The following is a 27,905-nucleotide window of genomic DNA, read 5'->3' as shown; positions in this document are numbered from 1 at the left end:
TCAATAAAATATCATGCAACTTGTATAAAAGCCTTTAATTTGTAAAGATTCTTCTGTAAACAGAGTAATGAACATTGATATTTCATTTGAACATTTTAAAAAACTTACAAATTATGTAAATCACAAGAAATCTATAAAAAAAAAAAAGAAATGTTCACTAGTATAAATGCCTAACCCATTACCATCATCATAGTGTGAGGAGGTCTGTGGTACCTTAACCAGCACAGGGCTCTATGAAAAGCAGCTGGAATTGCATATATACACATTTTAGTCAGCATACATGTACTGGACTTAGTATGTAGAGGCCATTTTGGAAAAAAATCAAAATTTTTTGACATTTTGTTTTTATCTTTTTACAAATGTGCCCTTTACAAATCCAGGCTTCAGGTATTAAGAGATGTTCATATCCAAATATGATTCTGTATTTATTTTGGTTGTTTCTGGGTACATATTTTGGGTGATTTCCTATTTAAACAAAAGATGCCATCCTAATAATTCACTGAGTTTAAAAATATTGGTCAACTCTCAAGGGACCACAGACAGACAGACAGACAGATGATCAAAAACATTTGAAGATGGCCCAACAAACATTAATACTGAGTGCCAACAGAATAATTGCTTCTTTCTCAGCATAGTAGATCAAATTTTGATAGTGAGAAAATGTGAAAACGAGGCAGTGAAGTCAAGCATCAAATTGGTAGGAATAATCCTATAATAGTATGAAAATACAAATAAATGGATTATGTTTGTTTTTGTAGATTTTTTTTGTTTTTTTGTTTAGTACTTTGTTAACAAAAGGCTGGATTTCAAACAAGCATGCCATATGAAAAACCTTGTACAATTATTTATGAATAAGAGTTATCTCTCTTTGACTGTTGGCACTCTCACATAAACTTGAACACACCTATGAAAATGTAATTCTTCATGAAATGACAAGATTGCACAGAATTCAAAATGCTTCCTGATTTTGGAAACAAAAAAGTTACAAAAACAATTATAGTCCTACTGGATCTAAACTTTCAAAAGAGTTTTTTGTGGAATGTGGAATGGTCATTCAAAATTGTGGTGTACACTTTTGTAGATACCATAGCTGCACTTTTGACTTTCAACCTGTAACATGATCTTTTCAATGTCAAGAAAAAGAAAAAAAGAAAAAAAAAACAGAAAGAGGAAAACAATTACATTAAATCACAAGAACAAATCAGTACTTATTTGTTCATGAAACTGTTGGATGGTTAGTTCCTTCCTGAAAAAAAAATTGAAATAAGGAAATACTTTGTTGTACACCACAGCTATTATCTAATTTGGGAATTACAGTTGCTCATAGTAAACAAATCAAGTGGTCCACTTATTACCTACCTATATGTCCACTTATAGGCCACTATGCAGGGTTTTCCATAAGAAGTGACTGGAGACCAAATTGCATGGTTCAAGCACACTTTTTGGCCTGTTCAAACTGAGTTTTTTCTTTAAAATTGAATGCAACATTACATGTATTATTTTTTTACCTGTTCATAGCTGTTTATAGCCCATGTCAGCAGAAAATTAGGGAAAATTCTGGAGTGTATAGTGATCATGTCAAAGGAGTCGGATGGTTGACTCATTTATAAAAACTGACCCATGGTCACGATTCAATTACAGACAATGATTTGGGCATAGGATTAATGAACTTTTTTTGGTTTTTTTTTTGGGAGGGGGGAGTGGCAATTTAGAAATTAAGAGACTGTCCATGTAGAAACCAGGCAGTTCAAATGATATGGATGGCACATGGGAAATTCTATCCCACAGAATTTTTTGTTGCAATGTAAAGTTTATTTCATATGGGAAATTCTATCCCACAGAATTTTTTGTTGCAATGGAAAGTTTATTTCATAACTATGTCAAATAGTTTGATGATTTTTTTAAATTCAATGATGGGTCGCTCAGAAAATGATTTTAAAGTTCCATAAGAGGGCAACTAAATTTTGCACAAAATGAAAGAGTTATCTCCCTTTCTAAATGAATTTCAATGCTTTCTACTTCATTTAGTTTTCTTTAACCATCCCAGTTAATCAAAAACCTACATAAAGGTTTGAGAAAGGATGTACATATGTATATGCAATATGAAATGGATAATTTTTTTTTTAAAACAAAATTTGTCACATGCCACTCACTGCCTGGTTGTTTCAAGGACATCCTCTTAAAATAAAAAAAATTAGTGGTATTTTTAAGTGGCTTTAGAAGAAACCCAACTATCCCAGATGATTTGCTGTCAAGTTTGCAAAATTATATATGACAAATGGTTCAGAAGAATAGGAGCTACATGTAAATCCATAAAAATAAAACATATGAAATATCTTCTTACCCATTCTTATTTTGGAAATGTTACTTGAATTACAACAATTACTTCAAACAGAGCTGTATTAACTAAATCTTATAATGCCCAGTCACATGAAATTTTGGTTAAAAAAATTCAGTACAAAGGGGGATAATCTAATTTCCAAAGTTCAGGCCTGCCCTGTTTTTTTTCCACTATGGACCACATTATTTAATCAGATTGCAAAACAATTTGCTCAATTACAACCAAAGATTATACAAATACATTTAAATGCTAAAAATCTATAAAATAAGTACATATTTCACATGTTTACTTCTGACAATATTAAACATTTCATCAAAAGATGCAAACATGACAGAGTGATTGGGTGACTGGTATCGCCTTCATATGTAGTCCCTCACACTTTTTCTTTTTGATTCAAAAGTCTCCCCTAGAAAGATAGAACAAATTAATTCTATTACATGTACATATGTACATACTGTGTACTTCCTTGGGGTAAATTTTCAGTTTCAGTTATACAAGTGGTAATCTAAGGGCTGTTCCATTTAAATTTACATGGGGTTGCAACTTGTAAAAGAGCCCCCCCCCCCCAACCAATATAAAAAAAAGGTTGCCAACCCCCACTCCTAACATATTGTAGATTCTTTAGATACCCCCCACCACCAGAAAAAAAATAAATATAAAAAAATGATTAATCTGTTGAAAAATGCAAGTGTAGTATTAAATTTTGAGAAATTTGAGTATCAAAATCTCCCAAGCCCCCAAGTGTATTGAGTTTTAAGATGAAATTTCATCCTTACCGACATAATTCAATTTATCAAACATAATCCTACCAACATATAAAAAATTATTGTTTACCCCCTACAAAGAGAGAAAAAAAAATTGGCATCCCCATTTCCATGTAGATTTAAATGAAACAGTCCTAATGGATATTCCACCAAATTCTTCACACCACCAATTTTCTAAAGTCTATATACATGTACTTATTTTTTTACTTACTTATAAATTATAAATTAAATGCCATATTTTCCTTTCAATTCTTCTACTTTAGCAATATATTCTTTTTCAGCATCTTCTTTTGATTTTCCTACAAAACAGATCCATGACAGAAATAAGGCAGACTTGGTTAGGCTAAAACAGATCAATGATGGCGTTCAGCAGAAATAAGGCTGACTTGGTTAGCCCAAAACAGATCCATGATAATGTTCAGCAGAAAGACTTGATTAGGCCAAAACAGATCCATGATAAAGTTCAGAAGAAAGACTTGGTTAGGCCAAAACAAAAATTGTGTTCTTTCCTGCTACCAACAAGAAAAAATTAAATAGGGTAGGTAAGTAGGTAGGGAAATCATTTTTTCTTAAATATTTCACATTGAGTTAACGAGGAAACAATCTAGACTTTAACAGTTCTTGAACCAAAATGGCCATAAAAGGTTTAGGGTAGCCACAAAAAAATGAGTAGCACATCATAATTCTCAAATAGTTCTTTTTTGTCTCAAATATATTCAATACATCAAGAACAAAACAACTTAAGAGCTATTTAAATTCATCCTGAAACATCTGTAACAGATATTTCTTTACTGCTTATTTCAGGAAAATGTGTGGGAAAATTTTCCTGCCATTTTTCCTTAGTGCATTTCAACTAAATTTGACCTACAGTACAGCTCGCAGCATGGTCTAATAAATGCCAGGTATACCTCCAATACCTGGCATAACTCTTAGAAGCTTACCTCAGTAATTTCTAATATACAACTCAACAATTAATTGAAAGGTAGTTGTTGTACCCCAGGTAAATATACTTGTTCACCTGGAGGGATCAAAGTAGCTTAGTTAAATATGTGATTAGTGAAATGTTATTGAGTTATGATAAGAAATTTACGACACAAAAGCATGTTAAGAAATTAATTCAATGGTTTATCATAGAAAAAGTGACAAGAATTAGAATATAGATTGGTCAGTCCTTATTAAGGCTTACAAAAATATATCAGGATTACTAGCCATTTGTTTTAAAAAATACATGTATATAAAATCACAAACAAGTTGTATTTTTTGCTTTTCTTCCAATTCAGACAAATGCTTTTATCATTCAATTCAAAAAGGAAACGTTACAAATGGCATGGTCTTGGTTTTCCATTTGTTCTCAAGATCAATTTTAAAATAGAACAATAAATTAATAAAAATCTAAATAATAAGTACATGTACAACAATGTATATATGTATTTTATATGTCACTGGTAAAATCAAGTTCAGACATCAACATAACCATCAATAACCATTAAAAATCATAACCATTAACCATATTAATAACTGTAAAGGTTTTAGGTCTGGATGGTTATGTATGTGACAATGAAATAAAGTGTTTAATGGTGGTAAAATATGTTTTCATTTGACTAGAGTAATGCTCTCAATGTGCAAAAAAATTATACCCCTCTTTGAATTAATAAAAAAATCTGAACCCCCCTTTTCCACCTACAGAAAAAAACTTGATCCCCCCGGCATTTTGACCAGCCCCCTCCCAGGCAAAAAATGATAAGTCCCTTATACTCAGTCAAAGTGTAACAAATGTTATAATGTCATTTTCTTCCCAGGAGTCACATTTTGAAATAACCCCAATGACCATAGTGTATACTTGAAAATAACCCCAATGTCCATAGTGTATACTTGAAAATAACTAGTTATGCAGGTTGTTCAGTGTGAACCATGTGATTGAGGTTTTTTCTTTAGAGACTGAATACATATAACTGTCATACCTTAAGTCAAATATTTTATTTAGATTTAATAAGTAAAATCACCTATCATGTCTATTAATAATTCTGTATAATCAGTGACTGTGTTTTATGACCACCTTTTATGACCTTTTCCACATCCTCTCAACCTGGCTCTAAATTATCAATTACAAGAATACTGAATGTATGAGTTGATTACAATTAAAAGATTGAATATGAATTTTTCAAAATCTAAACCAGTAAATTTCTACATTTAAAATTTTAAAACAGCTGATTTTATTGCAATTAAAATCTTAAATCTGTTACAACAGATTAAAAAAGATACAATGTAATTATACTAAGATTTCCTTTCTTCATTTTCGTTAAATTTTAGCATCCAAGTATAATTTCGAAGGGATATGTTCTGTGCTCAAAAGTAAAATGTTTCAAATAAATTCGAAAATTGCATTACTCACTAGTTGAATACAGGCCTTCATTAAAAACAAAGTTTGATTTCAGTTCATGCATGTGTTGCATTTAAATTGAAAACGAAAATTAAGCAAAATTAGAAAAAAAAAATTTGTGATGAAATTGCTCATCAAGTGGGACAGTTTAATGTAGAAGATATAGAGTCAAGCTCTTTGATATATATATATAATAAGAGCCTTTAGCATCATTACAACTCTTAACAAAATATTTAGTTGTTCAAAACTTGATCTCTATATTTATGGATTAAAAACCTACATGTACCTCATATCCTTTCATTTATTGTAAAAATTCTTTGAAAACTGAACAGAAACATTACTTTTTTACCTTAATGTGACTCAATTATGACAGAACAGCTCATATTTTTGTGAATAAAAGGGTTCATATATATTTTAAGCTTTTGAACATGCATATAGAAAATTTCAGAAAGTAAATCAACTTTTCAACATAATAATAAGCCTGAAAGTAGTGTTAGTGGATGAACCCCTTTAATATGATGATGATTTTCTAAACATTTTTTTTTTAGCCATGACAGTATTTAATTGGGGTAATAATTATCATGCATGAAATATTTTATTTATTGCACTGTTTATCTACATAATTCAACCATCAAAGTTTATTCCTGTTAATTTTTAAAATAATGGTCACATTTTGGAAAATATACATGTACATGTATTTAAACTCTTAAAGAGTACTTTCCAATTCTTTCAATGTTTACTATATTAAAATTATATGCAACATGGGCATATGGAAATTCATTCTTTTAAAATAAATTTTAACATAATAATAAAAATAAATATTAAAATTCAAAATAATTATAGAATAAATCTAATAAAACACTTTAATCTCAGTAAACTTTCAATTCTAGAATGTATATAAATATATACATATGCACACAAAACATTAAATGCATTTGTTAATTAAAAGAACTATAAAGAATTTGTTTCTTTTGTAATATGTGTGACTCAAATGAAACATTGATCTGAAAATATTTTTTAAATGAAACCTAATAGAGGGGAGTCACCTGTTGAAGAAAGGTTTTACCTGTACAGTTAATTAGACACTTCCTGTTGTATATTGGAACCACAGGTGATGCTGTGGGAATCTGTTAATTAAGGAACAATAAGCAATAAATACCTGGCATTGGATGCCAGGTATGAGGTATACCAGATATTTATCATACTATGCTGCAAACTGTACTGTATCAATATCTTAAAAGGGCAAATTTTACAAACACTTTGATGGTATTTCTAAAGATTATCAGGTACATCTATAAATACTTTGTTAGTGCAATAAAATCAGTTTTCTTCCCTTCATTATATACATTTTGCCTAACAAAAAAGGACTTAAATATTGCAGTTCAATTCTATAACACAAAGCAGCTTTTCAGTTGACTTGGGCATGACCATGCAAGGCTATTCAATAAAAATATCCATTCTAATATACATGTAACCACCACCCTCCCCCTGAAAAAAATGTAATAATGGTTATCTTGAATTTCATTATTGTTTTATATTTTTGTTTTGTTTTGTTTACTGTTATTCTATTATCTAAATGTGATACTGGTATACTGCCTTTTGATACTAAGTTTTTCATTAGAAAATGATGAGTCTCAGGATTACTCAGATCCTATCAAGAAAGAGAACTATAAATAAGAATAGATTTCCTTAATGCAAGCAGATTTGTAAAATATGTGTATTTACATGTACATTTGTTTATGGTAGTCACTCTGACCATAACCATAGTTCAATATCTAGGACAAACATTTTCATGTATCTTTATGTTTTTTTTTTTTTTATTATTAAATTTTCCTCAATCTGCTAGCATGCATTATTTAGTCTAAAAAAAATCAGGAGCTTAGATGATATTGAACATACCTTTTTGTTTTTCCCAGGCATCCCATTTTGCCTTTCCTGTCAAATCAAGCATTCCTGGTCTGTCTAAAAAAAAGGGGAAAAAAATGCATGACTTGCTCATCCACCTGTATGTTACACTGTAAATCCAAATAAAAGTAAGTAAATAAACTGTAAAATAAGGAATCTCAAATGTTGAAAAAGAGGAAATCTGAAAAATAGGGGAAGAAAACCATAACCTAAATTGATACAATGCATGTGTATTATAAACTCAAAATGGTACAAGTGTGAGATTAGGCCACAAAAAATAGTGTGTGTTTCCTTTTACACCTTTGAAAAAAATGGTAGGTACATGTACATATATGTGTAAGTGTCATGTAAGTAGGGATTTTGTTTTATTTAAAACTTTTTTTTTCTTCACTGGGTCTAGGGAATAAACTTTCTGACTTTAACATTTCTTATCGATAAATGACACAAAACACTTTAGGGTACAATAATAAGTATTTCTAGCTGAAAAATAGGATAGGTAGGCTAATAGGAAACACACATTGTTTTCAATTTGACCTTAAATGAATAAAAAATATATTGCATACCGAGATAAAAGTCAGTGCTACACATGTAATTGAAGAAGTCAATAAGATATGTAAAAGTACATACACTCTGTACAGTGCACTTTAATCTATACAGAATAGAAATGATTTGAGCTGCTTGGTTAGCTTATATAATCTTACCAGTATTAACATCTCCTACTGTAGCTTGTTTAAATAGACTGTAAATATCTAACATTTCCTGATCACCTGGCTTACTTTTCAAATTCTTTACTTCTTCAGCAGCTTTGTTAAATTCCTGAGAAAAAAACATTGAAGTGTTGTCATTAAGAGGTTGACTAAATGTATTTGAAAATGACAGTATGCAAAATCCAGAATCAAACCTTAAGTTTACAGAGGAATTTTTTTTCTGACATTTGAAAATAAACCTCTCAAGACCACATACATGTAATTACATACATGTATATGTATTTGGACTAGCCATTGATAGATACAGTGTACACAGATCTCGCCATTTTCAAGACAAAAGCACTTAACAAAAATTTTAATCCTCAATGAAAATTATTGTATGATATACTACGTCATTTTTGAGCAGTTGAGAACAAAATATCACCAGTCTAAAATTTGGGCATGAACTTGTTTCACAAGACGAAAAATCAGTTGGTGAAAATTAGTTGCCACCGAGAACTACTTGACCAGTATTGTACATGTACAGAAGAAGAACTAGTATTATCTATATGAATAGGCCCGTGAGGATATGATACATGTACATTACATACACTGTATATTAAAATTATAACATCACATTACAATGAACTTACATTATTAACATAACAAAGAACTGTAATGACTGATTAACCACATACAATGTAGTACAATATAGTATAAAAATGTTAGATACAACAGATACATGTAAGGCAGGGGGGCTATACATGTATATATATGTTCCAACCATAGCTAACTACACATGTATTTATGTTCAGTTGTTAAGATAGGAACTTTGCCCATTTCAAAAAGATTAAAATTATGAGTTCCTTGTACATGAGATAATTCTTTTTTTGGAATGTAGCGGTGGAGATGACCATCATGACCACCCCGACAAAACAAAAAAGTATCTCCAACGCCGAATCCCAAAACGGATTATATGCATGAACAGGAGCTGTCTCGTATTTAGCCGGGTGTGGCTTACACTTAGCATGACCTGACAAACTCTCTTGACAAAAACCCCATAAACTTACCGCAGACATTGTTATTTTCCTTAAAATCTGTCAAACGTGATGAAATGCTCGTGGTGTTCGTGCAAATCGATTTTTTGATTAGAACACGCGTTCGGTTTCCAAAGTCCAATTTTCAAACCGGAAGTGGTGCTATCAATGATAACATCCTGTTTCTAAGACCGTGAACTTTAAAATAGCTGGGGGCAACAAATATGTCGTGTCGCAGTCAGGTACTACCGCAAGGATCATGATATAACCACAAAAAATTATTCCATCAAGAGGACAATATTTTGGAAAAATAAATTCTATTCATATTGAAAAAAAAAACATGAGAAATTAAGTGCTTAAATTCTGTTGAAAAGTTGAAGGCCGGACCCAGTCACTTTGAAAAAGGGGATGGTGTTGCCAGCCGAGATGCCGCAGAAAGTGGGGGGGGGGGGTGCATTATTTGCCATTTTTGTCAATTTTACCTGTGAAAATGACACATTTTGTAATGAAAGGGGGTGCCTACCCCCTCTGGATCCGCCATTGAAAACTTACAGATCGTATTTGTTCTGCCGATCTGTCGTCGCATTTTCGCATTTTGACTGCTAATATATATATATGTTATCTTTAACGTGTGAGGAACGTGGCATCTTTCCCACGGTGCACCACTATGGTTTGCGGTCAGGTTTTCCGTATTATAGCCTGACAACCCCAGCATGTAACACGCCAGGGGTACCCCATTCCACCACTTGGGGCACACAACCCAGTTGCTCTGTGGGCAGAGCTCCCTAGCCCCCGGCTAGGATTCTGAGCACTATTTAGTCGCCTTTCACTACAAGCTTAGAGCTGATGCAGGGCTATTCTTTTGACACCCGGGCCTGCACGGGTCATTTTTGAGTGTCATCGTTCTGTTACCTTTTGTTGTCGGGCATTTCAGAGCTTACTTAAAGGTGTGGTTACTCTTATTGAGACCTTTTGGTGGTCCTTGCAAGTATACATATTTACTATTTTTATAAAATATATTTATACAATACTGAATTTGTTGCGTTTCACCATATCTGTTCCTTTTTCCTGTTACATGTATTAGCTTTGCATACTTTTGACTCTTCCACTGGTAAGCCTTGTCATATCTGTCTTCCCAAAGGGACTGTCAATTTCACTGTTAATCTAGGACAGTGATGACCATATCATTCTATCAGGGCGTAGAGTTGTGTGGACATCATATCTGGAACACCACCTTCTCCTTAAAAACAGTCTTGATGTCCCAGTCCCTACCCTGGTCCAGGATGCTTTTGTAGTAAGATTTTGATGTATACACTTTCTCTCCTTCTCTGACAAACTGAATCTCTCTTCAAGTCTGTTTTGCTGTTGGTTTATTTAATTTCCTCTCAATATCAAGAATCTCAGCCATTTTACTTAAAACTTTGTCATGCCGCCATCATCTGTATCGCCGCTGCTATCAAAACCCCCATTAGTGTATATGCTTAGATTTGTGAGTGAGGATAGTGTGTGGTAGACTGATCACAGCATGATGAAGTTCCTGTACAGTTCTAAATGTACTTTCTTGATACTCTGCACGGCATGTTACACATTTTTAACCCTGTGCTAACACCGCTAGCGAGCTACACTGTAGCTATACTGTTAGACTATAAATTCAAAGAAAATACATACAGTTATATTCATATATGTACATGTGCATGCATGGTATGAATATACTGACTAAAAAATGTACATATGAATAGAGATATTTCATTTTCTTTTACGAGTAATTTCTTTTTTGCATGTTTTATTATTTAGGTATAGGTCTTATCTGAATGCTAATGCAGAAAACACTAAAATTTTAATCAACCACCGAATAAATTCCCCTCTTCAAACATATCTGGCAATAACTTTTTCATATGCTTACATATAGAAATTTCCGTGTTCATTGTCTGGAAAAGGCCAATCAACAGCGTGTCTGGTACACATACACTAGAATAGAATGAGAATCTCACTTGGTTTTAAATTGAAATTAAAATATTTGAAGGATTTTAACGTCACACATGTATCATTGAACACGAAAAGGGAAACTAAACGTGATGTGTATTTTAGCAAGATACCTTCTGTCATGACAAAGTGGAGTGTTACGGACGAACAGATGGACGGACAGAGAGACCCATCCAAATCCTAGACCTGCTTCAACCTTTAGCGACGTAGGTAAAAATGAATTACAGAGCCAACAAGATAATGTTATATTGCAAATACGACATATAAAGCCAAAAATAAACGGAATTACGACAATGAATTTTAAAACAAATGTACGAATGATATGCACAAATAGCAAAACAATCTGATAATCGAGAAATTATGATTAATAAATGTAAAAGCGAAAAGAACAGAACAAAATAACACCGATCTTATTATGTATGAATAGTATATATGGTGGTATTTTACATTTAAGAAGTATCCTCTCATTAACAAAATTAAAATTCTGAGGAAGATCTATATCAAAATAAAAAAAGTCTACGAAATGTAACTGTTTATAGATAGTCACGAACTAAAAATGCAATAAAATATATATGTCCTTCAAATTCGACGAAAATATTTGCAACCAGAAATTTTAATATTCTAGTAACGTTAACATCTGCAGACTTAGAGTACTTCAAAATCATTGTGGTTGAAAAAAACAACGTACCCTTTTCTCAACTTAATATAAAAATAGGAAATGGAAACATCAAAATCCAGAAAAGGACAATTAAAACTCCATATTAGCTTAAAATCAAAGCCAATTTCAACAGTGTACTTGAAAACTCAAGGTTATTCAGCTCAAAAATTTCAAGGTAGCGATAAATATTATGAAATTTGTCCATTCAGATTGAGAAGGATCTTTATGAAAATTGGCCATAAACTAAGATCCAGAACAAAACAGAAATAGATCTGTTATCAAAGCACAATTTGTGCCCATTGGAATTCCTAAAATGTGCCTATACATTTTTTTCGCCTATCGGATATAAATATTGTCAAGAAAAAATTTACTGAAATAATCACGTCCTTATATTGTCTCGTTCATCTAAGAAACATGACATTTTATATTATAGCAAATATATCTCGTTACAACAACATAGTAACTCTTTTAAACAACTTAGTATCTCGTTATAACGACATATTAACTCGTTTAAACGACTTGGTATCTCGTTACAACGACATAGTAACTCTTTTAAACAACTTAGTATCTCGTTATAACGACATAACTGGCGTTGTTAGCTATGTCGTTAAAACGAGATACAAAGTCGTTTAAACGAGTTATCTATGTCGTTATAACGAGACACTAAGTCGTTTAAAGGAGATGTGGTGTGATGTAAACTGTGGGGAAATCGTAACTGTCCACACTTTCTACGGGATTATCAAAAGCATGTTATTTATCCAAAAATTCCCGCGAGTTAATGCATATGTTCTAATCCCTCATTTTGTATTGACAAAATGTTGAATTAAATAGTATTGCTTAAATGGTCTTAATGTTAGATATTTCAATGACCTTCTTAGATAATCGATAATGACAATTTAGAACTCTAAAATGTGGAAGATAAATAGACTTACATCTTATAAGGTTTATAAATAAAAAGACAAAACATAGCCTCGATCCCTAAAGATGAGTAATGGTCAGGTTCAAGAACAATTCGAACTCTAATAAATTAAAATCGATTTTAATACGTAATAAAAAGCATCTTTGGAAGAATATGTCACTCTTCATCTCCAGGCATATACTGTTTTGTTTACATTTCTTTTTGGTTTACTACACGTAGTTTCTGAAGAAGAAATAAAAGCAATTACTCAAATTAGAATTTGAAATAAATATATAAATAATGGCAATTCACTTTTGTTCTCTCAACATTATGTGCAATTGTTACTTAACCAAAGAAGATGACGATTACGCGCCATAATGAATTGAGGTTGCCGTTCGAATTATCCCCCTTTGACCGTACGTTCTTAGGTACACAGTTCCCGGTAATGTCGACATTTCTGCGGTTGGTTTTTGCAGCGGCATGAAAAAAAAAAACAAATTAAGCTTGTCACCAATGAATCACAAACGGAAGAATGGAATCAAGAGAGAATCAAAATTGAGCTAAGGGTTCCCTCATAGCAACTGTTTAGAGTCTGGCTATACACACCTTTAGTCCGAATTCCTGAATTGAATGACCCTGCTATCTTTCTTTTTTTATTTTGATATTGATATGTCGGATGGGTTTCTCATAATAATGAATAATAACCCAAACTTTTATTAATAGACACTGGGTATTCCTCAAAGCAATTACTCCTATCTAACAATGTTTACCTGGCGCTTTCTTCCAATTATCAACCATTTTTTACATAAATAGAAAAAGTCGTTTGTCCAGACTTACATGATATTCCAAACTTTCAATAGGGAACGCTTACTTAATTCACTCCGGGAGTTTTTTTTTGTTTTTTGTTTTTGTTTTTGTTTTGTTTGTTTGTTTGTTTGTTTGTTTCTTAGATTTTTTCGTGAAAAAAATATAGGCATCTAATTTACTTAAATCCATACAAAACGATTTCCCGGGTGCAAATCCCCCCTTGCGCTTTACCGTGTGACCTGCCATTTTACCCCAAATAATGTATACCGGATATGGGGAAAAGTCTTAATTAATTAGTGTTCCCAATTTTGGAAGGTCTTTTGTTATGACGATGCCAAATTTAGAGAAAATATTTACCATTAGTGCAAATAATCATGACGCTTGCGAGTCATCTTTTTATTCACATCTCACAGAGAGGCGACCTAGCAAAATAACAACTATCCTCCGAAGAACGCAAAATTAATTAAGAATAACAAATAAAACAGATATAGAATTAAATGTCCTAAAATACAGGACACGGAATTACAACATCCTTGAGAAAATTCCATATAACATATAAATATATAGCATATATACATTTTGAGAGAAAACAAATGTCAATGATATGACTACCATTAGTCTCACCATCTGTCCAGTAAATTTGCTGTCATAAATCCGGGGCTGAAAACCTACAAACAGAGAGCACTTTTTCAGGAGAAAAGTTAGTATTGATATCTATCTGAAATGTTCTATGTACCGGAAAACATACAAATTTGAAAACATTTCAAAAGTTAACAGACATTTAATGGTGTGATCAGAGTCTGTGGTAAGGGGTTTGGTGTGTACACATTTGAATCTAACAATCCAGAGGGGTGGTCTTGATGGCTTGAAATCAGTTAATGAACTCAGCGAAAACGAAAATTCTAGATAGAATTCCGAAATTAAACTAAGTGATAACACTGTGTATTCTGTTTATATGAAGTTAACTAATGATTTGGTTCTAAAATATTTCTCCAACCATTATTAACTCAATTCGATATTTCCATGTATCAACATATTTCAAGTTAAATTTGGCCTGGTCTAAAATTAACGTGTTCGATGTACATGTACTAATAGTGTCTAACAGGCAAATACCTGAGAGTTAATGGTAAATTTTGTTGCTCGAAACAATAGTTTGCAACGCTGCTGTTAACATTCACTATAAAATTCACCATTTTAAGGTCAAATATATTGAAATGTATGCGTGTTTCCTGAAAAAAGATGCTCCATTGGACTATTTGAATTAAGTTTGAAAATTTTTAAAAAATGTATACTGAAAAATATCACAAATAATTGTTTTACTTCATAACTTCACATCGAGGATAAATGCCTTGCAAAATTGTATTCTGGTAATGTCCAATATAATTTCAGATACGCTGGAGAGCGTTTTGATACCTTTCACAGTAGCCGAAAAACTTTGAGATTTCATACTTGTATTATTTTTTTTAGAAGGCAGCAAACATGAAAGACAGACTCATTGAATTAATTACTCTTTATATTTTAGAACTTCTTTCACTGGACGCTGTGACTAAGCATATCATCTAACATTTTTATCATGAATGTTTCAACTACTTCTTCAGGAAATTCCTGGTCCATTCTGTTTTTTTTTTATCAGGCGTACACGAAAAAGATAATAAATAAAATGTGTCCGATAGTAACAGTTTATATAAGTTTTGTATTGGATAAGTAAGATCATAAGAAGTTGATGGCTTAAACTTTGAGTAATTAATTTTGGCAATAAAACAAAAGTGAACAATAACAAAAGAACTTCATGTCATAAACACAAAGTTTCAGCCGTGTTTTCCTTTCTATTAAAAGATAATAAAATGAGAAAAACATTTGAAACATTTTCTATTTTCTGATAATCGGTTGTTCTTACTATATATTGAACAGTATCTTAAAAATGATAAATCAAAGCAATACATTCAAAATTAATGAGTCGGACAAACTACAACACATATAAGAAATAATAAAAACAAGCATACAAATAAACAAAGCTACACAATTAAAATTATTAAAGCAGACGTTGTATGATTAACATTTACGTTATTCTAGAAAATATATGTGATCTATACAATTTATTTAATTAATAACAAAATACAAAAACATACATTGAAAGCAAAATCGTATAATCATGATAATATTTGTTAGTATTAGCAAAAGCATGTTAGATATATTATAATGCATGAAGTTGTACTAATGATGATCTAACTGCATTACTAATAATAGTACACGAGTATGAAAACCCTTTACGTAATGTTATTGCTTAATTTCCTCTCTACTGGGGTTGAAATTTTGTGACCAACTTACAAACTGCATTTAGGTGTTTGCTTAATGTCTGTAGTTTCGATGTAACAAAACGAAGCAAGCGTTAAGATTCAAGATCTTATTCGATAGTTAGGAACTAAAAAAGAGTTAATAGACCACTTTCAACGAGAAGCCCCATCTAACGCTTAAAAGTCCCCCTCTAGTTTCTGTTTCATAATGAAGGTCAAAATAGCCGGTATGTTTCTGTATTTCTGCATATTTCATTGTATCACGTTCGTTGGAAATGTGGTAAATCTCCATCTTAATATATACAAAGCTAGAACTTATGACAGCAGAATTAATTGCAGTGTTTTTAATTTCAAAGTTAGAATAATTCTATATTAGTCGCATTGCGTCCGAAATACAAAACAAGAGGCTCACAAGAGCCTGAATCGCTCACCTGGTTTAATAATTGCCCTTCAAGGGCAATACCTTTAACAAGTTAAGGAGGCGTCCTACAACTTTGATGACCCTTGGACCTAAGTAGGCCTTTTCATTGGAATTTTTTCATCAAATAAAAGTTATAAACTTAATCTATCATATTTTCGAAGAAATTGGATAAAATTGCCATTTTTGTCCTTTAAGGGACAATAATTCTAAAAAGCTTAAATATGTCCGTTGTTGTAAAGCTATGCAAAGCAAATGGCCCACTCCATCTGAAAACTGTTTCGTTTCCATACTTCGTGTACATCTCAAACTGGTAAAATGTTGACCACAATAGGCCTGCAATCTCATATGACGTAGCATTATCCTCTGTTAAGTAATCAAATGATGTGTTATTTTTAGACGGATTTTGATTCCAGTGCGTTCATAACGCGTATGACTGATAAGAACAGAGGTTTGGGTGATGCTGTCAACGATGATGTCGGTCGGGCTGTTGTCTGAAAAACAATGGGTTTGTACAACTTAATTTTTGTTATCGAAAAAATTAGAGGTTTATCTATTCAACGATCAATTGACCGTTCAAACCAAATGCATTGACCTTGTTGTAATTTTGACGTATGATCTTAACCTTCGACTTATAAATCTGGTCACAAAACTGTATTCACCTATGATATCTTTTACGTCATTTTTCATTTATTTCTGTACTGTTTGTTTTATACTAAAATTTTGTAAAAGAATTATTATGTTTTTGTCTTGCTGTTTTAAAGTTTCGTTATAGCGTAATGATCAAGTATCAAAGGTCTCATCCGATTATTAGGGGCTTTTTCATTGAGATGAAGCAGATAGAATGAATTGAAAGAGTAGTCAAGGGAACCAAGATTCTAGTGGAAATCAAAAGAATGTAATCCAGGGACAAAGACCAGATATGGAAAAGAGACAAACACAACAAAGAACATAAAGTAACTAAAATAATACATACAACGCAACACAAGTAAATGAGCAACTTGGATTCAACTAAAAACTGGGAACATGGATCAGGTGCACCGATAGGGTAAGCGTCCTTTGTTTTTCTAAAAGCATGTTATCCGTTGAAACAAGGAATTAAATTACACAAATGAATTTCACATTTAACCAGTTATGAACTCCAGAACCTGTCGATATATTTTGTGCTGTTGTTTGCAAGGCAAGTACATTTTCTACCAATTAAATATCATATCCAAGAATTTTCAAATACGTAGCTAAAATATATATCGCATATATTAGTAATTTCAAAGAAGTGCCATTTGGTTTGCATGAAAGAAAGAGTGGTTTGACCGCAATTTATATTAAGATATGCGTGCTTTAAGAAACCTTACACTCGTAAGAGAATTTGTTCTTTATCATTGTAAAATATTTTCCAAAATTCATGAAAGAAATCACGGGTCTTCAGTGAGGACTTTTGTAAGAAAGACTATCGTTCTAACAGGTATGCAGCTCGTTCTTTACAGCTTCTAGAAAGTATGCTCATTATGCATAATGTAATAAAACAAAACAACTTGTTTCGTTACAATCAAATGCAATTTAACCATTGATCCAGCACAACAATAACGTTATAGAAGTTTGAGATGTTTAGCAATAATTAGTGGACTTTTTTTTCGCAAAAGTACAGACTACCCAATAATGTTTATCTCATAAGTACAATACGAAAAGATTTGGAATATATTTGGTATGGTGTTTGATTTTAAATGTGTCAATCATGACAGGAAACTGTAATATTGCAACATCATAAAATGTCTCTGATAAAGAATTAAAGAGAGAAGAAAAAGCTGATATGAAACTACTTACATTCTTGGAATTTATCAAATATTCCAAGCTAAATAAAAATTCAGACAAACTTTATTCTCTTTTTCCTTGTGTGTGTCACCGGAATTAAAATGGATCATATAATCTTTAACAAAAAATCTCATTAACAGATGTTGTTGAAAGCAAAGTTAACTTACACATTAACAGGCTGTCATTGATATATAATAAACATTAATAGAACTTACACAAGTACATGCAACTCAAAACACTCATATCATTCAGGTTTTAACATACCTCAACAGCACGTTACATTGACAACATAGCTGAGTTATATAATGTAATATCAAGTTCATAAACATTTTCTTTGACTCTATCAATAGAAACCATAAGCCAACAATCGTTCATTTCCAAAACAGTTTTTTGTTCAAAACAATTATGATTAATGCAGTAACAGTCTGGTCGTTGTTCACAACTGTCACCATGAATAAAAAAGAAATGTCCAAACAAAATGAGAAATGTCAGTGCTTATTAAATACTTAAGCAATGGTAAATGTTTTTATGACAAGTTTTCTTATAGTTTCTGTTTCTACAGAAAGAGTAAAGGATGCACAAAAACCTGGATTCCTAAAAGATAAAGCATCAAATGAATTTTCTGTTGTTTTATATCAAAAACTATCTCTACTGATTATACATCAGTATCAACTATTGTTGAAAAACAAAATAATTACAAACGGATAGCCTGTAAAGAGTTTTATAGAAACATATATTAGATAGCGTGATCCGTAGGTGATTACATTAAAATCGTTATCCGAATTGGGGAACATTATACTCCAAGTCACCTCAGATTGTTTGCGGTTTTTGCGTTTATTTATTTTTTTTTAATTACTCGACGGTTCCTTTCAAAACTTGCCATTTTATTCATGTCGTTCTGTACTACGATTCTCATACAATTATTTCTCGTTCATACCTCCGGCCCCGTGCAGGTCCGGGTGTTAAAAGAATAGGCCTGCAGCATCACTAAGCTTGTCGTATAAGGCGACTAAATAATGCTCAGAAACCTAGCCGGGGGCTAGGCGCTCTGCCCACAGAGCAATTGGGATGTGTGCCCGAGGTGCTGGAATGGGGTACCCCTGGCGTGTTACATGTTGGGGTTGTCAGGCTATAATACGGAAAACCTGACCGCAAACCATAGTGGTGCACCGTGTTGGGAAAGATGCCACGTTCCTTGCACGTTAAAGAACCCTGCTGTGGTATTCGATAGGAGTAGGAACCTTTGCGCTCCGCCACAGGAGGTTAAATTGCCCGACCTTACCCATCCCTCCTTTTTCCAGTGGCAATCAAAATTTGTCAAGTATATTGTCCTTGTGTCCCATCCTTTTTTTTTTCATTTCATGTTCATTTTGTCATCCATTTCATGTTCATTGTCTGAATATAGCTGAAATATTGCTGTTCGGACGTTAAATCCCAACAAACAAACAAAACAAATTCTTACCTCCGAGATTGAAAAAATTCAAAATTTATTCTTCCTACGAGAATTTTGCACTGAACGTATTATTTATCCGCCATCTTGTTTCTATGGATATTTTGAAATGTTCCCTATTATCTCACAATTGAAGAGCTGAAAACCATGATTTCCCGCTATATTTCTGCTCTTTACCTTCAGTAAAAGAAAAAACCAGAAGTTCCGAATGAAAATGCTACAACTGATAATTAATATGAGACTTACCATATAAAGTATTGAATTAGCAGGGAACCAGAAATATGTACAATATGTAAAAAAAGTACAGTAATTAAATATGGTGAATACATGTTGCTAAAATAAGAGATATGCTTATGAAAATCACAATTGATACTGTATAATGCCTGGTAAAAAAACTTAACAAATCCCATTCGGGATATGTAAATTACTGTTACTGTAGAAATCTTACGGGATATATTCTCGTCGTTTGCTACATGAAATAATTTGGGAATTTCACTGTCAAATATCTTAAGCAAGGGATATTTCTAAAACTAAAAAAAAGTTACACTTTTAATATAAAGCACTTCATATTCAGATATTAATATTTGCTTGTACAAATATGATGCTTTCGCTAAATATGTATGTAATTTTGAACTACTGTGAAGTACTAAAATAAAGCAAAACTAGTCCTAATTGGACTCAAGTAATCATTTTCGTTCATACCGCTATTAACTCTAAAATAAAAGCATTATTGTCATCATCCTTTTGTCAGATTAAAAAGGAAATAAAACGCATTTTTGAATCATCGGAGTTTTTGGGTTCCGGTAGTTTTTAGTTGTCGAAACTTGACTCTAATGGACAAGATCATGGATTGTTGTACTAAGGTGTTTAAGGGAAGCTCTGATAACATTTGTGATTTTAAGTTATATTCTGAGGTAACAAAATAGCTAGCGTCGGTGTAAGTAGACCTAACGATGATATAGAATGTCGGGAAGGTGATTTATCTCCTGGTAAAGGCCTATCAAATATATAAACAATTATTCTTGTGATAGTAAACAAAACGCTGAAACAATGGCGTCGTATGCATCGGTTACAAAAGCAACACATACCCCAATAGTGACAATGACCCTGATACAAGTAATGACCAAATACTGTAGAGCCTATCATAGATATTGACATATTTGGTAATGTTTGATACACAGGTAGAGGTGTATACGGCTATTGGCAAGTAGTTGAAACCAGCACCGTTAAAGGTATTCAACGTATTAACAAAATGTGGGTGATATATATGAACAATCCTGAAGGTAATAAAGAACTGTCGTACTTGGGGGAAATTAGTTTGTTTTAGAACGCACAATCCTCATGTGTACGTTCAAATTTCTTGCATTTTGTATAAATATAGATGTAGCGATTTTACTTGTAATTTATGTACTGAATAATATATGATATGTGATAACTCGTGGTGAGTTTGAATTACATGCTTTTGCAATTCATTTTTATGGCAGAACAGTCTTTAATAAATTTGATAACTTTAAACGTAAATGGGGTTAAAAATAAAGATAAAAGAAATATGGTATTTAAATGGATGAAATCACAAAAATGCCGCGTTTTTTTTGTTTTGTTTTTTTAACAAGAAACGCATTTAATGAACATATGGAGCAAGATATCAGAAACAAGACACATTTTGATATGTTTTGTAGTCACAGATCGAGTGCTAGGATCCGATGGCATTTCTTATAAACATAATATTGAACTATGAGCTTCCTGATAAATTTGAGGATGATGAAGGAAGAATAGTATTATAGTGAATGTTGAAATAGATGATGATATATATGTAATAACATCAAATGCGTTACATTGTAGATCTGCGCAAAAAAGTTTTTTTTCCAAAAAGCTTGATTGTACATGTATGAACACATGTCGGAACACAAAGTAGGAATCCCGGTAATAGAGAGAGACTTGAATGATACACTGAAAACAAAAGATAGGAAAAGCTCTCCCAATTCTCAAATTACACAACCAGTAAACAGTTTTAAGCAAATACAGGAAGAAAAATAAATTAGTAGATTAGTGGCAGCATTTTTTAAAAAAAGAAGTAAAAAAAAGATAAAACACAGCTAAGCGGGATAGACATGTTATTATTAAGAAATTATTTTTTTCCCGCTGATAGATTGCTGCAAAAAACACCACTTAGCATCATAGTGTGTTTATTAATTTCAAATTAAACTCAACTGGTAAAGGTGTAGGTTACTGTAAATTTAATAATTCAGTGCTAAAAGAAACAGAATATGTAAATTCAATACAGCTAAATGTTGATCCTTAGATCCTTTAACATGTTCTGGCCCAAGGACGTAAGAAACTATAAACAAATATCATAAATGAAGATCAAACAGGTTAAAAATAGATTCATTGGATTCAACAATAAATAAAGATGTAATTGATTATGCAGAAACTTATAAAATCGAAGGTGCTACAGTTTTTGTTGACTTTGCTAAATCTGTTCATTTCCTCGAATGAAATTTCATGTTAACTATCTACTCTAACACATTTCAGATTTAATGACTATTCTATCAGATTGGTAAAAACTTTATACACGGAAGTTCAAACTGTAATAAATAATAAGTGAATATCTTAAACATATAAAAACTCAAGGGGCATTAGACAAGGGGTTGTCCTCTATCTGCCATTTTATCTGTTCTGCCCGTCGAAATAATGAAACAGCGATTAAGTGCAAATCACAATATTTTTGTTTAAGTATAAGACTTGATAGTGGTACACATGGTATAAAAATTTCTCCGTTAGCTGATGATACTACTAAACTTTGTAATTCGAAATAGACGTACAATTAGCAATGAACGAAATAGAAATATTTGGATCATTTTCGGGGTTGATTTTAAATATAAATAAAATAGATGTTTTTGGGTCGAATTGAAAACAACAAGGGTAAAAATTGAATGGACATATACATATACAAGATGTAAATAATTTAACAAATAAATTGCTATACAACTCCATTGTATCTAAGAAAAAGAAAGGCTCTATTAGTGGAAGTGATTGGTTATCAATTTTGAACCTAGAAAGTAGAAAGTAATTGTTTTAAAACTATTTGACAAAATATATATATATGAATTTATATTATTTTCTCTACAGGAAAATGAACTAAAAGTGTTAAGTTGGAGACAGTTATAGCAAATTGTTCCAAACAAAGCAAAAATGTTACAAATTTAAAATAACTAACAGTAACCTATGTCACTACTCTAGACAATTGGAAGACTATGAACACTTCGTTATGCCGTATTCATTCCTTACAGATTTTGTTAAGAGAATACACTACATTATTTTGGTTTATGAATATAAAAATTTAAGCTAAAGCATTTATTATCTGGATATACCATTTCTGATTAAGTGTACTTCTGGTTTAATTATTTTCTAACTATAAACATTTTCTATATGCAAATCATATTTTGTATCAGAGCAATGAAAAAATACATCTAAAATGTTTTTGAAGGACTTTAATCAAAGTATTAGAGTCAATTCAGGTAATGCAGTTAAGTCAAAAGCCTTGAGGCAATTTATAAATACATGTTTACGGTATACATGCATATTATTTTATAAGTGTTCTACATGAATTGTAGATTCATACCTTCTGGATACACTTCTTTATATAATTATTTATTGCTTTTGCAGCAAGTTGTTTCCTTGGACAAGTGGTGGAAATGAAAGGAAGCATCAGGACCTCGGGATCAGCTTGGGATCCTGATATTATCCGTAACAAACAATTTTGAAATACATTTTGATATTATTGTTAAAAAAGCAAAATATTCGCAGTCGAATTAGGAACGCTTAGATTTATTTCTGCAAAAGTAATTAGAATGTATAGCTTAAATGCAAAACAAGGACAATTTTCATATTGAAATTAGCCACCAAATTGTTATTACTGTATAATGACAGTTTTATATTACATCATTGTGTGCCGACTGCATGATGATTTACTTACCTTTGGTTTTGGCTGTATCATAACGTCATGCTGTGACGTAATTTCTCGGGTGTTCTTTTCAATAAATTTGTAGGATACTTTTCTTATTCCGCTGTGTCGATCCTCACCCCTTACCGTTACTCTAAAAAAAAGGGGGGATGATATATAAATATACTACGTTAATACACTTTATATGTCATAAAAAGTGTCTTAAGTAAACGGTTACAATTGGCTCTTGCATGCATGTTTTGGGAGAATGATATACAGTTTCAGGCACGCTTACTTGAATCTTAGAATAAAGATATTAAATTCGATGTAAATATTTGTCCTTCCCGATCCCCATTCCTGGACATTTTTGTTTTTTTATGCCGATAACTATTTTATAAGGAATCTGTATGACAGCACGTATTTAAATTCCTTTTTAATATCATTATGACTCACCTGCTTGAAAAGGGGTTATTTCCATCTTTGATATTTTTTTCTACAGCACTAGAGATGTCGTAAATTGTCGGTGGAGAGTTATCAAAGCCGATGACTACAGAATCTACTTTTGTATTCCTCATAATGTCATGAGCCTTAACCCATATCTTGAGGAAGTCGCCGTGGCGTATTTTTTCTCCTGTCAATTCTAATGTTTTATTTTGTGTCTGTACGGATATTGCTTCTCAACTAGGTATTATAATGGATGAACTAACTGGTCCATGCTTAAACTCAAATTTCACAATTGAGTTGACGTTAGGAATAGCTGCAAAACTCCACTCTCCTTCATCGTCATCAAACTTTTCAATTTATACTACGTCTCTAATGTAATTGAGTAGACACCCGGCAGCTTAGGTTCAAAGTCCAGACGAGTGGTGTTTTCTGCATCCTGACTAATAATAAATTCCGGGACAGGGTTGGTGTTAAGCCTAATTTCTGGCTCCCTCAATTCTTTAAACTCAAGGCTGCACTCCATTTTCCATACTTCAAATGAATACCGAACGACTCTTGATAATGTGTCAAACCATTCATTCTATTTCGGCTTCAGAAGACTCTTGAATTAAGTAATTAAAAACATCAATGATTTTTTTTATTAATGCAACATTTAAGTGAGTTACATATGTCATAACCTCTGTTTCTAGGGGGTTGATAGAAGTAAACTCTAATTTCTAGGGTTCTATTCTTTATTGCAAATAAATGTTGATGCCCTGTAAAATGCAATTATATTCAATATACAGCACAAGATGAATAATAGCATCTTGCACATAAAGATAACATTAAAAATTAACCATGTGTGTGAATGTATATTTTAGTACATTTACATATCATAGGAAAAAATATAATATTTGAGTAAATTTAATTTACGGTTTCATCAATCTGCTTGTGAAGTATAAACCAACTAGCGCAATATGTAGCTTGACTCGGGGATGGGGGGGGGTACTCCATATTCAAATGTAGCAAATTATAAGAAAATGGTAAATTGTCCAATCAAACATATGAAAGAGCAAAACAACAGCGTTAGAGCATAAGCGATTTAGTGCATACAATAAGCGTAAAAAAATACATAAGCAAAGCAAAAACTCAAGAATACAAAACACTTAGCTTACCTCACATATCGTGCAAGAGGCACATTTGTAAATGGTCACGGGTATATTAATAGTCACCAGTAATACTGTATTGTACCTGAAGTATCAAAAATCACAAATTGTATTTACATTTAAAAAAAAATACTTGATGACCACAGTGTGTGACTTACACTTTTACTTTCGAGCGGTCCACTCGAACTGTTAAATGAATCAATCATTAATCACTATTATTTAAGCATAGTAAAATATTATTACAGATTTATGTGTTTAGGCAAATTATTATGAAAGTTACACAATCAATCAATCATTCATACCGGACTTTCATGCGAGGTAAAATATTAATTTCTGGACCATTAACGTGCGCAATTATTCAAGAAATGTTAAGGAAACTAACCTTAGTAATGGTTAAGTTGAAATCAGATGCGTATATAAGTTGAGTTGATAAGAATATAGGTTGCTAGATTCAGATGAACATAAAAACCAACATGTCCGTTCAGATACTCAGGTAAGAGTGTTCAAATGAAAAAGAAATTAACCCGAGACAATTACCAACCAATAGATGACGAGAAAAGAAGTGCGTACTAATCAAGCATGAAAAAGAATATGGAAGATTACGACTAGATTGCAATATAATCACCAGTTCCCGAAAGCTCGTCTGTCAATCGGTCCAAGTCAAATAGTAAAACAAATAATATTTTATTGCACAATACATAAAATATTCATATAAAACAACATTGCAGACTATTACACATATAAATAATAATGCAACATTTGTTTTTATTCAAAACAAATGTATTCTAATACAGTGACGGGATACATGAGTATCTTACCATAAACACAATATTGATAGATTATCGATATGTCCATATTCAGGGATTTTGTTATAGAAAATATCGTTTTCATGTTTACAACTTAATATTCTAAACCAAATGTTTTCATTTCATATGTGAAAATACGAATATATTCAGGATGTCTTATAAGATTAACATATTCCAATATATATATTGCTTATGATTGTTTTTTTTTTAACAACTTTACTTTTAATGGATACCATTACTTATAAATAAATGGCACAACTATGTGCAAATGTTGCAATAACTTTTTTTTATGATAGTTTTGTACTCGTTGCTCCTCACTGAAATGTAAAAAGCTGTTGGAAATAACAAGAATTTTGTAGCAACATAACCCTGTTACAGAAGCCTATTTGTTAGAGTTTTTGCTCGATACAAAAACTCTGCGTAGTTTCGGCAAGCCCAGGCATAACGTATGAAGTTCTGAACACTTCATACGTAGGTGCTGAAGGGATGTTGCCAGTATCTGTTTTTGCTAAAAAAAATGTTCCTCGAGTATTTAAAATTTATTTTTTTTATCTTCACATTAGCTGGTTTGTTTGTTCGAATTTTTGTGTGACCCTTTTTCGACAATTAGTTTAATTGAATTTTTATCGAAATCTAGCAATTATCTATAATGAAAAATGCCAAATCGTTTAGACGAAATGCATACTTACCCCACGAACTGCTACAAAGTAAAGTGAAAAAGATTAATACAAAACTTACCCTGATCATGGTTGGACTTATAACTGACAGACACAATAGAAAAACAACGTTTCTAAGGAAACTGGAATCCATTTTGTCCGTTATACAATGCCAGCTCAATCCTCCATTACAAACCTGTAACCAGGAAGTATTAACTTCTTTTCGATAGGTTAATAATTAACAGCAATAGTATTGATATATCAAAGTAGTATTTACAATGTATTCTTTGAATCTCATCTATATTAAGAAGGCAATAACGAGACTGCAGTAAATAATTAATATTATTACGTAAATTAAACTGCGGAACCTTTGTTATTTTGAAGGTTGTACTTTAGGATACTGTTTTTCTTGACACAAGAATAGATATTCAAATTTCAAATACTTTCTTACGTAATATAATTTTCCAATATTATTATATACACAACTAAAAAGACAAATTGTGTACTTCCTTTCAAAATTACAATACAATCTAGATTTAATTAACTTCGTAGGAGAATGCATCCGATTTGAAATACACAAGCAGAGCATTAACATATCTTCCAACAGTTAAAGGACAATCAGCATAATTGTCAACACAGTTGCACTGTATTTTTTGGACTTAAATTAATGATTGGTGTCTTAGCAAATGATTAAAAATCCGTTCAGTTGCACTCATTTCATTGTTTATAGCTTTAATTATAATGTCCAACAATAAGTTGCTATTTCGAATCTTAGTGCCCCTTATTTCCCTTAAGTTACTATTTTATATAAAATCACAGTTATTAACTTTGGGACAATACATTTAGTGTACGTGGAAATTATTGTTTTCTCCTTTTGACTATCGACAATCACGACAAACCAGCAGATGTAATAGGCGGTGTCAAATACACATATATCGAACGTAAATACGCATCCGATAAGTCTTAGACTTTGATGATTTGCGGTGAAGGAATAAATATTTTACAATTGGTAGTTGGACAGCAATGATTAAACTAAGGTTAAATTTCTTCAAAAAAAAAATTTACGAGAAACACTACTTCCCTTTTTGAAGACAAGAACCATTTGTCTTATCATGTTTTGTGTTAAAAATATCGAAGTAAACCCAAATTTATAATATATTCAAACAATGTCAGACTTTTCTGCCAATTATATCAATGAAATAAAACATAATAATCCACATAGTGGATACATAAGTGCTTGTAATATAATCTCAGATAAAATATTTCTATTTATGAGTACACTTATTGTAATCATGGTTAAAACTAAGTCCTAAGATTCGCCGCTAAATGTAAATACATGTATGTATAGTACAAATGAACAGCTTTTGGACATTGAAATGAGAAGTGTCCGTGTGTTGTTAATATAACCAGATCATTGATACAAAAGTTCAGTAGATAACTAAAAAGAATTATTATTGGAAAAAAAAGTTCAGTAAGTACCT

At 31.8% G+C, this 27,905-nt stretch overlaps 2 protein-coding genes across 16 annotated transcripts; both read right to left on the bottom strand.

The window, feature by feature from the left end:
• Positions 1–16: 16 nt before the first annotated feature.
• Positions 17–9,303, bottom strand: LOC148602240 (acyl-CoA-binding protein-like). Of its 2 annotated transcripts, none has more exons than XM_088551328.1 (5): positions 9,147–9,303; positions 8,092–8,206; positions 7,385–7,447; positions 3,317–3,404; positions 17–2,747 (listed from the first exon to the last, which is right to left on the bottom strand). In XM_088551328.1, the coding sequence occupies exons 1-4, from the start codon at positions 9,153–9,155 to the stop codon at positions 3,331–3,333; spliced, it is 261 nt and encodes an 86-aa protein (XP_088407454.1). In that variant the 5' UTR covers positions 9,156–9,303; the 3' UTR covers positions 17–2,747; positions 3,317–3,330. The 2 variants fall into 2 exon arrangements, with proteins under 2 accessions (XP_088407454.1, XP_088407453.1); XM_088551327.1 differs by having other exon boundaries at positions 17–1,246.
• A 3,474-nt stretch (positions 9,304–12,777) lies between these two features.
• On the bottom strand, positions 12,778–26,685 carry LOC148602239 (uncharacterized). Of its 14 annotated transcripts, XR_015916269.1 has the most exons (9): positions 26,507–26,684; positions 24,972–25,047; positions 23,827–24,418; positions 23,407–23,527; positions 19,443–19,607; positions 18,245–18,273; positions 16,465–16,665; positions 14,084–14,127; positions 12,778–12,895 (listed from the first exon to the last, which is right to left on the bottom strand). XR_015916269.1 is itself a non-coding variant. In XM_088551324.1 (6 exons), exons 3-5 carry the CDS (start codon positions 23,946–23,948, stop codon positions 14,080–14,082), a joined length of 291 nt encoding a protein of 96 aa, XP_088407450.1. In that variant the 5' UTR covers positions 23,949–24,418; positions 24,972–25,047; positions 26,507–26,685; the 3' UTR covers positions 12,778–12,895; positions 14,072–14,079. The 14 variants fall into 14 exon arrangements, 2 of the variants coding, with proteins under 2 accessions (XP_088407450.1, XP_088407451.1); XR_015916268.1 differs by lacking the exon at positions 18,245–18,273 and having other exon boundaries at positions 26,507–26,668; XR_015916271.1 differs by lacking the exons at positions 16,465–16,665; positions 18,245–18,273 and having other exon boundaries at positions 14,072–14,127.
• Between the last annotated feature and the right edge of the window lie 1,220 nt (positions 26,686–27,905).

The sequence above is a fragment of the Perna viridis genome, chromosome 11, assembly GCF_037379345.1.
Source record: "Perna viridis isolate PV_CMFRI_1.1 ecotype Kerala chromosome 11, ASM3737934v1, whole genome shotgun sequence".
Lineage (NCBI taxonomy): Eukaryota > Metazoa > Mollusca > Bivalvia > Mytilida > Mytilidae > Perna > Perna viridis.
Note: the sequence above shows the minus strand (reverse complement) of the source record. Positions and strands in the feature narration are given on the sequence as shown.